Raw genomic sequence first — 14315 nt, 5'->3', positions numbered from 1 at the left:
ATTACTGATATACCAACAGTACCGACTATGAGACAGCAGGACTTTTTCGTTCTTACGTACCTGAATACCTTGGTCTCATTCCCTTTTCTCCCTCTCTCTCTCTCTCTCTCTCTGCCATTGAGCCACTACACCGAGTATTCTAAAACCGTGAAAGGTCAAAACCTTGCCTACAAAGGAATCTAGAACTTCAGACTGCAGACTCCAGACTCCAGATTCGGGATATACCCGACGATTAATATCAGGGAAAGGCCTCGAGAGAATAGAGAAACAACAGAGAAACAGAGAACTAGAGAATCGAGGAGCGTGCGTGCGTGTGATATTCTGTTACATATGTGGTACTAGCATTTACTTTTTTTTCTCCCAGGGGGGGGGGGGGGGTATTTATCACGCGGCGACAGCGACAGCGGCATCGGCATCGGCGTCAAGATCGCCCATCGCCTTCTTCAGCCTGGTCCAGTCCTCGTCGCCGACCTCTTCCCACGCCTTGCCGCGGCCGAGCACCCTGCGCGCCGCGCTGCGGGCCTTGAAGCGCCATTTGGCCTCGACGGCGCCGCCGGTGCGCTCGCGCTGCAGCGGGCCGAGGTCGCGGTACCGCTGCATCATCCACACCGTCTTGTCGACCACCCGGCGCCACTGGTCGCGGGCCACCGTGTCAAAGTCCTCCGAGGCCGAGACGGCCGCGAGCTGGGCGCGCCACGACTTCTCGCTCCACTGCAGCGCCGCGTGCGGGCGTCGGCGCCACTGCGCGACGCGCGAGAGGAGCGTCCACAGCGCGGGCGAAGAGGTCGCGAGCGGCGCGATTTGCGTGTCGATCAGGTGCAGGAATGAGCGGGCCGTGTAGGGCAGTCTCCCTCTTTCCGTCGTCGCTGTCGCCGTGGTCGACGAGGTTGTTGTCGAGTTGGGGTCCGGTGGCGATGTTTCGTCCTTCTCGACTTGCCCGTTCTGCTCTGTTCGCTTTTCCTCGGGACGATTCGCCCCTCGGGCAGTCCCTGCTTCGTCGGCAACACCCACGCTGTGGTCCTGCCCATCCCCGCCTTCGTCCTTGTCCCCGCCTGTCGGTGGGTACGTCCAGGTCCCTGTGACATAGTCTGTGAGGACGCCCAAGATCTTTAGATCGATGCATTTCTCTCCTTCCTTCTTCCCGCGAAGCTCCACCACGCGCCCCATGGCCTGGATGACTTCCCCCCACGGCGTGTCCGCCGATGGCGGTATGCTCGCCGCCACTGTGAGGTAGTTGTCCCAGATCCGAGCGTCGTCCCTCTTCAGGGTCGCCGCGCGGCGCAAGGCTCGGAGAGCGTCCCGCAGATGCCGGTACGGGTCGATCTTCTGTTTGGCAAGAGATTCCGAAGCGGCGTGAGCTTCCGTGTCGACCATGGTTTCTTCGTCGTCGAGTGGCCCAGGAGCGGTGGTCGTTGCAGTGTCCTCGCGGTCTGTTTCGGGCACATCGGCCAACGCGGCCATGGGCTTGTCTAGCCTCAACAACGCCACAGCCAGATTTGACCAGCTCTCGGCATCTCTGTCGTCCAACTGCACACATCGGGTAAAGCTCTCGACCGCGGAGATCCACTCCTCCTGCTCTAACTGCAGACACCCCAAAGCGAACCAGCTCGCCCGGTCGAGGCGAGAGATACCCAGCGCGAGGGTGTACGCTTCTGCGGCGCGCGGGAAGTCGCGTCTCTTAGTGTAGTACCGGCCGAGCGAGCGCTGTGCACGGGCATACCGGCTCGAGGAGACGGTCCATGCCAGGGAATAGTGGGAGGGATCATCGGTGATGTCGCCTAGGATGCAAAGGAGGCGGGGAGCGTCTGCCGGTGGAGGAGAGCGAAGTTTTCTGTCAGCATCTGCAGCCTGCGAATCCTCAAACAACAGATCCTTGAGCAACTCCAAAGCCTTGCCCTCCTGATCCGTCGCTGCTAGACATAGTGCCACTTCCGCGTACATCTGCAGTCGGTTGTAGATATCCAGCGCTGTTTTGAGGCCACCCAGTTGAGCCCAGCGCTGGGCGAGTTCAGCCTCTAGCTCCCATCGAAGCGGCGGGGCGAGTTGGTATATGTACTTCAGACGCTCGGCCACGGACGCGGATTCCGAGGGGTTCCCCTTGGGGAGGAACGTGGTTGCGCCTTTTGTTGACGGGTCTGCTGTTTCTGTGGCGGACGTCGTTCGGTCCTTCGTATCTGATGCCGAAGCTGTGGGATCTGATGTCGTTTCGACAATGACCTGATCGACCAGCGCTTGCAACTGTAACAGCCCCCTCTCCGCGGTACGGGATCGGTAACCTTCGATCCTACTTCTGACCAGCAGAGCTTGGGTATACACTTGCCAATTAGAGGACCCGCCTTCCAGGACTCGAGTCGCATAAGGCAGAGTTTCTTCCCTCACCAAACCGTCATCTGGAGAGGTATTGGTAATGCTGCTCGCGGTGGCAAGAAGGATGATACTGTCCATGGGGTAGAGGAGCGGCTGGCTGGCCGGATCAAGAGATGCGAGTTGGGAGGGGATGTTCGAGTCAGGGGATGCAATGTGCGTCATTGTGGCTTCAGACACCGGCACCGCTGAATCAGCGGATTGGAACTCGATCCGTTCCAGAAGAGTGTCGTCGTTGAGAGGCAAATTCTCGGGTTTTGTCGCCGCGCTGCTGGACGTACTCACAGCTTCACCACGGTCAGACTCTGCGATAGTATCGCTAGATTTTGCCGCCTCGGCTCTACTGCCCTTACGACTGCTGTACGGTTCAGGCTCGTGATCCCGACTTTTGGCCAGAACGACGAGTTGGCTGATATCCCGGTCCTGGAATTTCGTCCTTTTGCCCAATGCGCCAGTCAACACGAATTGAAAGTGTCGCGTCGTTGCGGCCTTGGCCAGATCTGCCCTCGCCAACGCATCGTCGCCGTAGTGTGTTCGAACCACCGCTCGCTCGATGAGGAATTCGACAAAATGTTCTTCAGCAGCCGCTCCCCCAAATGCCAAGCGAGATGTAAGTTGGCGCTCGAGGACCTCGGCATCCAAATAGATGGCGTCCCGGAGGGACGGCGACTCTTCAGAGAGGAGTTTCTGGTGCCAGAAGTTGACTCGAAAGCGTGCCCGCCGGCCGTTGAAACCAGCTTCAGCCAGTGTGGGATTCGACAAGATGACTTTGGCGAGCCAGAAGAGCTCAATGTGCGGCGTCAGTGGGTAGGGACGAGAGCCATCAACGGAAAGGTACTCGAACAGTGCCTGTTTCAGTGATCCAATGTCCTCGTGTCGGTAGATGTCCGGAAATATAACCTCGTCCGTGTTGAAATCCAAGGGAGGTCCAGTACAGTTGGCTTGTAAGAAGGCCTCGAGCGCGGTATATCCAATCTTGAGGAACGAGAGCTGCTGCATGGCATCGTTCAGCAAAAACTTGACCCGCGACGTGACCCCACTGATGAAGGGTACTGGTTCTGCATGCAAGGCCTCAAACCCCAGCAACTTACGAGTCAACGGGTCCTGCAGAATTTCGAGAAAGGAAGTCCCCATCTTGGGATAGGGATAGAGGTGTTCCATTGCGGCGACGTGCTTGCCTTCGACCTCTGACTCACGGCGGATTTCCAGCGGAGAGAGAGGGCTCGAGACCCTAGTCGTAAAAGTTCCCCCGTCAGAGATCTGCGTCGCCGCTAGATCAACAGCCTCCTCACCAGACCACCAGCGTCCAACCTCGTCTCTGGCCGCTGGTGTTCCCTGTCGCTGTATGCGTGCGACGATAAATATCTCTCGGGGATGACGTGATGTGATATGATGCCGTCCAAACCCTACAAGCTGTTTTGAATCACTTTGGGATCTTTGGGGGGAAAAGAAAGAGGGCACTCTGAAGAATAGCGCATTTAGAAGATCAGGCGTCGCACCGAAAATTTCTCTTTCTTCGAGGGTCGAAATTTCTAGCAGGAAATGAGATGCCCGTACCGGACTTGGGCTCACAAACCTGTCGGGGAAAGGAAAGCGACTCTCCCAGAAGAGGCTCTGTCGGGTTCATCCTCTAGACACTGCGAAGGACCAGAAGAGACATTATAGAAGGAGTAGAGAGATGGTCGTCAGCCCTATTGCTCGTTTTCTGAGGAGAAGAATGAACGCAACGGGCAAACAGCAACAGCAACAGCGGGGAAAATGTCGATGGGAAGAAAGTTTCTGGTGTGGTCACGTGTGCAAATTTCACTGCAACTTCATTTCACTTCATTTCAACTCATGTCCAACCAAAAAAAACCACACACATACACGCTTCATCATCTTCGTCCACCAGCAGAAAACATGGTCAAAATCGTCATCTGAGTCACTGCTGCTGTTGGTACAATTTCCATATGTGACTGTGGGTTCAAAAAGACTGTTTCACAATACAAAAGCGAGGGTATCTCCCCAAAAAGTATCAATGTCAAATCTGCTCCGTCTTTCTCCTTCCAGTCCCCTATCTCGGTCGGTCGCTGGCTAAAGCTCCACCAACCAAAAAAAAAAGGAATCATCTCAGTACCAGGGCTTTTTTGTCTATATCCGCTTGCCAGTTCGACCGGCCTGGGCCGCCTTTCTCTTTCTATATACACTTCTATATTGGATCCGGCCAATGGTGCCCAGTCCGTAGGCCAAGAAGAACAAGAATGTCCACGCGCAGGTGACAATCAACCCCGTGGGGAAGATGCCTAGGCTCGTGCCTGGGAGGACGAAAGGAACTGCGGCAGTGATGGCCGCGGCGGCCACAGAAGGGCTAACGAGGACGTTCTTGAATTCGTCCTTGAATTGGCCCACCACGAACCAGGCGCCATCCGCTGCACTGATGTTGGCGTTGATAGGCGTCAGAGAATTGGTGGCAGCGTTCAGCTTGATGTCCGGCAGCATCAGCGACATGATTTGGGTGTCATTCAGCATGGCGAGATCCAGGGTTTTTTCAAACGTCCCAAAGAGGGTGTATTGTTGTACTTCGGCCATGCTGCTTTGGCGTGCTTCCAAATCTCGCTTCCTCCGCTTGGTTAACGACTGAAACGTGGTGCTCGCGGGATAGGTCAAGCTGATCATGATATCGTTGATAGGCACATTCTCAAAGTTTCCAGTCGGGGGAAACATTGAATAGAGTCGAAGATCCGCTTCGAAGGCGCCTTGCTTGCTGTCGTACTGCATGATGTTGTAGCACGCGGCGAGACCAGCAGCATTCTCGACCGAAGTGAGTGATTTGAGGTTATTGACGCAAGCCGTCGCGATCGTTTCATTTAACGCTCCCGTTGGAGCCGCCACGGAAAGAGAGCCGGTTGAGGATTGCGGCTCTCGTCGCAGAATCTTATCCGCCTCTTTCTCCATCCCATCTTCCCAGGCGTTTCTCCTTCTGATAGCATCGGGCAGATGGAGAATGGCCTTCGCCGAGATGATGTCGACCTCGGCCAAGAGCAACACCGCCGAAGCAATAATAGTTGTCAAATGCATTTTTGGTTTCCGAGGCTTTCCGGAAGGGGGTTTGATATCGTTTTCCTTCGGTAGTGATTGTTGGATATGTGGTAAAAAGTGGTCGTCGAGACCGGTGATGCGAGGATCAAGCACTGCTTGCTGAAAAGGAATGGAGGCACGGCCAGCGACTGCCAGAAAAGAATGAGGAATGCTCTCAGAAAACGGGGGAGAGGAACCTGTCCACGAGCATGGAAGGTCGTCGACGGGAGAGGACAAGGAAAAAACAGAGCAAACAGACAGGAGGCCCGGTGCAAAGAAAAAAGAGAGTGGTCTGATTAGTGTGACAGCTACCGAGTACAGGAGGAGGAACCCCCCAGGTGAATATAAAACATTTACTGTAGGGGAACTCCCTGGGCCAAGGAGGGTTGACACATGGTCGGGTGGGCTGCGATGGAGACTTGGTCTGTGGGTGTCGATTTGGCCAACCTGGGCCATTGTGGTCTGTAAGGAGTCCTCGGTACCTACCGAAGGGTGATAAGGAGAGAGACTTGTCGACGGGTTACCTTGGAGTAGGCCACGCTTAGGATAGTTGAGAAGACAAGTGGATTCTGGTGTGAAACAACAGAAGCAGGTGAACGGCGCAGCACGAAACGCGAAAGTGGGATGTCGCAACAGAGGTTGCATGGTGCCAAGGTAGCGCGAATTCGCCGAATGATAGGTAGCCTTCTATACTTGGCTAGGTTAGAGAAGTACCGAGTTGGTAGTACCTCGTACTTCGTCGTGCCACTGATGTCGGTGTGCTCTCAACAGAAAGGTCCAGGAGAAGGGATGAGTGGACCTTTGAAGGGGGGGCAGGGGCGGGGTTTCTCTGAAGATTCGACACAATGGCTTGCAGCCAACAGGAGACAGGGGCAGGGGATAGAGTCAATTTCGTCAGAATTATTGGACAGGAGGCTGCTTCGGGTGGGGCTTGAGCGGGGCATGGCGGGGCTGAAGCAAAAGGAGGCGTCCCCGCCTATCGTTTGAGAAACGCAATCTTGAAACAATGCCATCGGCTCTATCCATTGGTCGCTCGTGGAAAATGACCCCCTTTATCCATTCGCTGCCCAGCGTCCGACCTTTTCCCTCGTCCGGCCCGTCTCTACAAGTACATCCGATAACCTGTTTCGAGGCCGATCGTTTCAGCACTTCTCATCCAACCATCACACAATGGCAATTAGAAAACCGAAACTGACAGGTCCATCGCCGACCCAAAGAAGACCATGCCGTGTTTATTCTTGACTTAACCGCGCAGTCCAGAGGCTGGCATTGAATCCATCTTTGTCGTTGTTATTGTCAACGAGGCTGACTTGGTTGATTTCCGTGCTCTTCCCGTTTTGCGCGCGTTACCAGTGAGACTCATAGTAGATGAACATTGACTGCATAGACACTGCGCATATCGGCTCATTGAATCGATATTTGTTGCTCAGCTGGACCCCCAGCCACGATACATTATGCAAAAGCCTCCACAGAGTTGGCCACACAGATTCAAACGCGCTGTGAAGCCCCGTGTGCCGTTTGAATTCAACAACACTCGTCGCCTGTGACATTCCCGTCAATCCCTCTGTGTTGGACACATGACCTAATTTTGAGACCCTTGCACCATCCTCAAAAAGTCCCGTACTCGGCCTAGCTGCGAATTGTTGCTCATATCCTTCTGCTCGCTTATAACCGCTTGCACGAGTCCGTCCAGTAAGGCGTCAACCTTATCTTCATCGGCGCCCGTACACAGGCTCACAATTTTCTTGTACCGTGCTTCGAGCTCCACACTGTGGGCTTTGAGCACCTTGGCCGTCTGCTCCAATTGTTGGTTGTGTCGCTGATACACCTGAACACGCCCCGACACCACCTCCGCTCTTTCAAGGCTGCCCAAGAGGTTGAGTTGCTCCGGTGTCAATGATATCAGGCCAGCGTCGACTTCGCCATCAGGGAAGAACTGTGTCACGAGCGGCAGTTGTCCCTCAAGGTCGAGGCCTCTATCCGCTTCTCCGACCATAACGTTGTCTTGAATCGTGTTGAGCGGATTGGCATCGCTCAGCTCGGTGCGAAGTTTGGCTGCCGCTCGACGTAGATTGCTGATTTTCTGCTCTAACTCGTCTTTTTCCCGCACTTTGGCTTGATTTTCTTCTAGCCGCCGCCGCTCCTCTGCGAGCGAATTGCCCGACTCCTTCAACGCGGCATTGGTTTTGTCTAGGATTTCCTTCCTTTCCTTCATCTCAGCTGCAAAGTCGGCCTCGGATTGAGCGAGAACTTCTCGTATCGCTGTTACCATTAGCATCACAGAACATACTTGGTGCCACATTACTTACAGGCCATGAGTCCTTCTTGAGCCTCTTCGAAGGATTTCTGTGTTGACCCGTTCGCCACCGAAGGCTGATCGAACGCTGCAAACGTTTGGTCAAACATGTGGGAGTTGACCGGTCCGCCACCCACCCCAAAATCTGCCGGAGACAAGCCACCACGGTTGCTGATGTGCGGATCTGCACCGACCTCAACCAACTGATCAATGATAGTAGTCGTGCTTGTCCTTGCTGCCAAATTCAAAGCTGTATCTCCTGTTTTGTCTTGTGCGTTGACAATCTCCGACATGAATCTCGCTAGTGTCATGGGGTTTGTCTGGCTCAGCTTATTGAGTCCACCCGTCGCATCAAACTGCGTGCTTGATTTTGACGATGTGCCTTGTCGAATCACATACTCGAGAAGAGACTCGAGGTAGTACTTCCCGACTGCAGCCCTTCCCTTTATCGCAGAGGCAACGGCGATGTGATGGAGCATTGTCCGCCCACGTCCGTCTCTAACTTCGATGCTCGGACCGAGAAGCTCCAGCAGAGCAGGGAAAGAACCCTGATCGAGATTGTTTCTCGCCTGGCACGCAGCGATCAATGCTGTTTCGCCGCCGCTGTTTGCTCGCCTCATATTGAATCCCTTCTCGAGCAACTTTCGAACGAGAGCAATTCGACCTAACGTGGCCGCCCAGTGCAACGCAGTATTAGATGAGCCATCGATAGGCACCTCATACTCATCGCCGCTCAACCGCAAAAAAGCTGCATGGTCGTCAAAATCTGTTCGTGAAGGGTCGATGAAAAGGTCGAGTAAGAGTTCCTTCTTTTGCTCCTCCAAAGGTCCAGATGGGTGAGGAAGTGGCTCCAGGCCATAAGGCAGCGGATCCGCAGAGATAAAAGCTTGCCCTGATTGAGAAAAAAATGAAACGTTCGGCTCTGTAGGGACACTGTCCTGCATGCTGAGATCTATAGCGCCATCGTACAGGAATGATGACTGTGGTGAAGGTCGAACGCGTTTGCGCGGCGGCTCCTGCGAATCTGTCGTAGGGAAATCCACGAAGCTCGCACCTTGGCTCATGATCCCTCCGTTTGTGCCGAAACTATCCTGGCTCGTCATACTCGGTATGCTCTGTTGGCTGGCATACATGGTCTCCTGGCTATAGCCAAATGATTGGGACTGTTTTCTGGGGCCGATGGAGCGTCGTCCCTCCATATTGGGAGAGTCGAGCCTCGTTCTATTCAAGGCATGAATAGCGTTTGCTGCGGTACTGGACATGCTTTTGAAAAAGGTGCCCCCAGTCGGATGCCCGCCCCCGCGGCTGTCGCCACCATACATTCGCTTTCTCTGGGCTGCCATGGCTTGTTCCTTAGTGGGCGTCTCGATGCCCTGGGAGACTCCAGGCATACCATCCGAATTAATGTCATACTCTAACAGTGGTAGGAGCAGTTGCTCGACACCATACTGTCTGCAAAATTCTCGACCGCGCTGGTAGTTGACCCAAGTGCCCTGATACTTTCCATAGCCACCTTGGACCTTTTCATGCTCACCCGAGATTTCCTTTTCGAGCACCTTCGTTCTTTTGCCCTTGTCCACCCCCGCCACCTTGAGAATCTGGGTCGCGTTCAGCCAAGAGTCTGCTCGGCGTCGCATGACAGCTACTCCGTTGACTTCCATCTCGAAAACCGACACATTGGAGTAGACGGCAGTGTATATCTGTGGCTTGAGCCCGTTCGCATAGTAGTCGGGTTGCGCGAACGCATTCGCTTCCGAGTAAGTACCGAAGCTATTGGGCGGTGCCATCATCCCTCCATTGGTCATGGATGCAGTTCCGTTCATACTATACACCATCTGTTGCTGCGCGGATAAACCTTGCTGATGTTGGTGCTGAGATGCAGGTCTGGGGGGTGGAGGAGTGGGTGCTGGTGTAGAGCCTATCGACTGGCCTTCAAACGGGCCCATGGGCGGAGGTTGTTGGGGAAAATTTGGGTTCATAGAGGTGGAATGGCCGTGCTGAGGGAAAGGTGGAGGGGGTTGCGCATAGACTCCTGAATGAATGCCTCCCGATGCCATCATTATCGACAAGAGTCAGAAGAAATCGGACCCGGTGAACTGGTCGGGTATAGGTATGTGGACTGCGTGTCAGCGCATGTCGGGTGCGCACGCAGCGCTGTCCAGCCTGTTGTGGGGAATGTTCTTCCTTTTCAATGATAAAGGAGATCCTTTACCAGGTAGCTTTTCCCCTCGCACTACTTTTTTTTCCTCTTCTGGCGGGACTGGGTACAAGATTCAGCTCACCGAAGGATCCAAACTCGATCAAACGCGATCCAGTGTCGAGGCAGTAGGTAGAGCAATGAGGACGGTGCCGGGTCGACCTTTGAAGTTCAATATCGGTGAAGCTAGTGTGTATCGCGGGAAGGATGGTCGAAGGGTTTCTCGGCGCCGACCAGCAAGGGAATGTTTCGCATGGACACAGACCGGATGGAGTTGCGGTGGCAGTCTTTTGCTGTAGTTGTGGGATACACAGTCAAAAGCTGCAAACTGTGGTCTGAGAGTTGGTCAGGCGGTTTGCGCAGGTTGTCGGTCGTCTGTTCGCCAGGAAAGAAATGGGCGCAGTCGAAATTGAATCACGTCTCCAGCAGCAAGTGAAGTGTGGAGCGGGGGAATTGGCCGCTGCTTCTACTTCTGGCTCGATTTGTCCCATTTGTCCCATTTGTCGCGTCGCCCTTAGCGCGTTTTACACGCACCACCCGAAAAACTCACACTGACTTCAACTTTTCGGTTCTCCTGATTTGGCACCGACTACATGCCGCCCTCACACCAATAAGGGGTTTCAAACGCGGAATCTTGAGGTGGAGGATACATTCAACCATTCATCAGGGGCTGTTGGCAGACAGGGCGATGCTATCACAACGGCTCACAGCGCCCGGCTATGAGGCATTTCAAAGACTTTCGCGACTTGGTACAGCGACCTTTATGAACATCGATCGAGCAACCAACTCGCAAGGCTAGCTCTCGAATGTTCGCGGACTTACTGCCAGCTTTGGTGAAGACTACTGCCTACCGAGCTTCTTGACGATGTCAGCACCGCCTGATTGCGCAGTGACGCACAAGGATCGCCAGCTGCCCTCCCTCTACAGGTGTTTGATAGTTCTGACTCTCCATCTCCAGAGGACAGTAGACGACATCAAAGGCATAGCGGCTCTTGCAGCGGTCATGGTGACATCCACTTCTTCATTCGCCGTCACACTGTACGCTTTGCTCCTCTGACCGGAATCTGCCATCCGTTTCCCCCGCAAGCGGCCGAACGGATCTATGCCACTGCGCAGTGACAATAAAGACATTATGGCAGCTAACATTGCAGACGGAACGGGAACCATCTGCTTGCTGCTATGCAAAAGAGTTAGTGAAGAGCAATGAGTCGGCGCTTGCTTCAAGGTTTCTTGCAGGAGAAAACAAAGCCGCATGGCACCTCAACCACAGTTAACACAGCCACTCCCACGGGAGTCTGCATCTTGCCCTGTCAGTTTGACGGCCCATATATCCCCATCCTCTGCATTGATCCTTTTAGACGGGGATTGTTGAGGTTGAAAATGGCTTTCTACATGTTTGCGTTACGACCGCCTGAGGATTGTCGCAAGGCAATTGTTTGCTGGGCTTCTTTGGCCAGGTGGAGGATCCAGGAAACAAAAGACCATATTGAAGACAGCGCCTTGATAAAGCCAGCAAATCACGATAATTGAGCCATCTCACTTCTGAAATTTCCACAAATTTGTTTATTGGATCTGAATCCACCGACTTCTTCGCACCCTGTTCATTGCTTGGAAATAGCACACCAAATACGTCATTTACGATCCCACCCAATGGCTTCATTCGTACGCAGAAAGTGTCTCTTCTGTTCGAATCAGAACGCTGGATTATCAACAACATGCAACGTCTGCGAGGGGTTGACTTTGCCAACGCTGACCGACGACCAGGAGAAGCTCTAATGGGACTTCTATGCCTTTGGCAGCAAGGCTCCTATCTACCACCGCTCTCCAAAATCCTCTTTCCATGCAGCCTTTGAATCACTCGACGGCGGTACCCGAGCTGCCATCTTCGTGGGCGATGATGAGGAACAGCTACTGTTGATCCAGATGCCGGTGACAGATGACCCAGGACGAATGGAGAAGAAGTTCTGCGTCTACGCAACCCCATCGAATAGCCCAAAACGTCTGCAAATCCTCGACTGGACCGATGGCGATCAAGATTGCAAGGACCTGTTCTTCAGCTCGGTGGACCGAATTTTGGCACGTGACACCATGGTTTCTGGTCAGTATTAACCCTCCGATTTATTTTGGTTGAATTTCAACTTACTCTGGAGTCCACAGGAACCTTGGTCTGGCATAAGATTTGATATGGGGAGATCAGCTGGATGTTGCGATCACCACGCAATATGCAACACGATGAGAGATTGAGGGTGGTGATGGACCATGGTGATGGAGGATGAAGGATGGCGATGGCGAATTCTATGCGGATATTGCTTGACCAACCACGAGATGCATGATGGGAGGAGAAGGCGATTGTGACTTAGGGATTATCGGAAAAGGAGAGCAGGCAAAGAGGACAATCTGTTACGAGAATCTCTCAAGGTTACCCGACAATGTTGCTGAACATTCAAACTCCTACTCTGCATACAATCCCTTCCCTGCTGAGACGAGGATTTGCGATGTCATCCCCCTCGCACCAAGACCTCTCTTGCACCTGGCGTTTCCTGGCCGTTGATATTCCTCCTATTCTGTCTCAGTGCGGTCAAGGCCACCGGTGGAGCTCGACCCTGGGGTGCAGCTGTTCCTCCACTCCACCACCTCATGCACATTCTCGGCTCCACGATCTCGGGATCGGAGTAGCTGGCCCCAAGGGCGGCATTTGCAGAAAGGCCCACGATAAAGCGGAGGGAGAGGGGGTTTGTGGGTAGTTTTGCAGTTGAGAACGGCTCTTCTGATCTTATGTACTGGATCAACCAGGGCCTCCCAGGCAGGACCATCCGCCAACTCTGGAGCAACCCTCTCCCAAACACCTTCAAAAAGTTCACGCTGGTCATCCAAAGTCCAGCTTCGAGAGAAATACTTCTCTGCCCACCAAGGAAAGTACCCAGACTTTTCCCAGTCGATAATCGCAATGATCTTGTCGTCCTTGACCATGATATTACACAGGGCCAAATCCCCATGGGTCAGCACATACGGCCCTCCTCTTGGAAAGTCGTCTTCTAGCTTCTGAAGCTTCTCTTCAATCACTTTCTCGTCTTTGGTCCTCCAAATATAGGAAAGCCCGCCACGGACAGTTTCCGAAATGTCCTCTAGCCACTCCTCGTCCGTGCGTCCCACTTTGAAACAGCTGGGAGGATCACAGCCCGGGCAGGCGGCGATGAGAGCATCATGGAGTTTGTCGCCATTGACCTTTTGGGGATAAGGGGCGGTGAATTGTCGCAATTGTTTGAGAATGGTCACCATTTGATCCCTGTAGCCTGCTTTCTGTTCAGGAGATAATTTGGCCCAGACTGAACTTAGCATCTTCCCCTGGGCTCGAGACACGAGTGTGAATTGTAGGGGATCTTGAGGTTTACTCAAGGGTATCATCTCTTCCACCAAAGGGATATTCAGACCCGGTTGTTCTTTGAGAAACTTCCATGTCATGTATTCATTCCCGCGTGTGTGGTCGTTTGTCTCATCCCTGAGTAGCCACCTGGATCCAATTGCCCAGAACCCCTTGTTGAAACGAGCGTGCATAATTCTGACCCGCGGTGAATAGCTACTGCAGTCTTGCTCGTACGTAGTCCAGCCACAGGCCCAGCATAACTCAACTGGCGGATCCTTTCCGCTGCGTATATCCCATCCGACTTCTTGCCATTCTTTGGGGACATCGGCCCTGATGTTGTCATAGTGGCGCTTCTGGATGGGTATAGTCGTGTTCGACGGGTTCGTTCCCGTCTTCACAGTACCAATCGATCATCGTGATAGCTATCCGAAGAAAGGATGGAGAGGGAGAGTAACAAGCAGCAGAGGACAGGGATTCCGGGAATTTATAGTCGCAGCTAGGTGAACAGAGTGTTGGAGAGACTCTCGGCGTCCGCCTCAAAGGCAGAATCGAGTTCCGCAAACGACAGGTATTCAAGTTTCCAGACCGCCTTTGTTGTAGAAGATACAATCCGGTAGCATTCTTCGAGCAGAATCGAGGCCCAACCTCCCTCTATACCCTCGCCGAGGATTTGGCTGCAAACATCAATGTAACGCGAGTGTCGCGGGCATCAAAGCTCCTGAGCGAACACACGGTACAAAGGTAGGTCCTGGACTAAGAACTTGTGGACCTTACTGTCATTGAGATCTGTGCTCTGAACTTGGCACATTCCTCCCCGGGAACGGACGATATGTCAAGTGGCATTGTATCGGGTAGCCCCCTCCATTCCCTCACCATACTGTTAATATGGTTGCAAATTTCTGAAGGTGACATATCCCCTTTGTCCGAGACATCCAGGGCTTTCTGTTGTGTCAAAATCTGGCGACCACTGGCGACCACACATTCCGAACGGCGACAATTCATCGGACTAGAGCCGAACATATTCCGACGGCAGTAGG

General features: G+C 53.6%; 5 protein-coding genes across 5 annotated transcripts; 1 reads left to right on the top strand and 4 right to left on the bottom strand.

Annotated features, from left to right (window-relative positions):
- Positions 1-384: 384 nt before the first annotated feature.
- AYO21_00084 (hypothetical protein) lies at positions 385-3525 on the bottom strand (the record flags this gene model as incomplete). Its single annotated transcript, XM_022650076.1, has 1 exon — positions 385-3525. The coding sequence occupies one exon, from the start codon at positions 3523-3525 to the stop codon at positions 385-387; it is 3141 nt and encodes a 1046-aa protein (XP_022517402.1).
- Positions 3526-4494: 969 nt separating this feature from the next.
- On the bottom strand, positions 4495-5421 carry AYO21_00083 (hypothetical protein; the record flags this gene model as incomplete). Its single annotated transcript, XM_022650075.1, has 1 exon — positions 4495-5421. One exon carries the CDS (start codon positions 5419-5421, stop codon positions 4495-4497), a length of 927 nt encoding a protein of 308 aa, XP_022517401.1.
- A 1582-nt stretch (positions 5422-7003) lies between these two features.
- On the bottom strand, positions 7004-9774 carry AYO21_00082 (hypothetical protein; the record flags this gene model as incomplete). The annotated part of the gene is made up of 2 exons (XM_022650074.1): positions 7004-7683; positions 7731-9774. 2 exons carry the CDS (start codon positions 9772-9774, stop codon positions 7004-7006), a joined length of 2724 nt encoding a protein of 907 aa, XP_022517400.1.
- Positions 9775-10779: 1005 nt separating this feature from the next.
- AYO21_00081 (hypothetical protein) lies at positions 10780-12023 on the top strand (the record flags this gene model as incomplete). Its single annotated transcript, XM_022650073.1, has 2 exons — positions 10780-10952; positions 11714-12023. 2 exons carry the CDS (start codon positions 10780-10782, stop codon positions 12021-12023), a joined length of 483 nt encoding a protein of 160 aa, XP_022517399.1.
- A 450-nt stretch (positions 12024-12473) lies between these two features.
- On the bottom strand, positions 12474-13469 carry AYO21_00080 (hypothetical protein; the record flags this gene model as incomplete). Its single annotated transcript, XM_022650072.1, has 1 exon — positions 12474-13469. One exon carries the CDS (start codon positions 13467-13469, stop codon positions 12474-12476), a length of 996 nt encoding a protein of 331 aa, XP_022517398.1.
- Between the last annotated feature and the right edge of the window lie 846 nt (positions 13470-14315).

The sequence above is a fragment of the Fonsecaea monophora genome, assembly GCF_001642475.1.
Source record: "Fonsecaea monophora strain CBS 269.37 chromosome Unknown Scaff1, whole genome shotgun sequence".
NCBI lineage: Eukaryota > Fungi > Ascomycota > Eurotiomycetes > Chaetothyriales > Herpotrichiellaceae > Fonsecaea > Fonsecaea monophora.
This window is presented reverse-complemented; position numbering and strand designations above follow the sequence as displayed.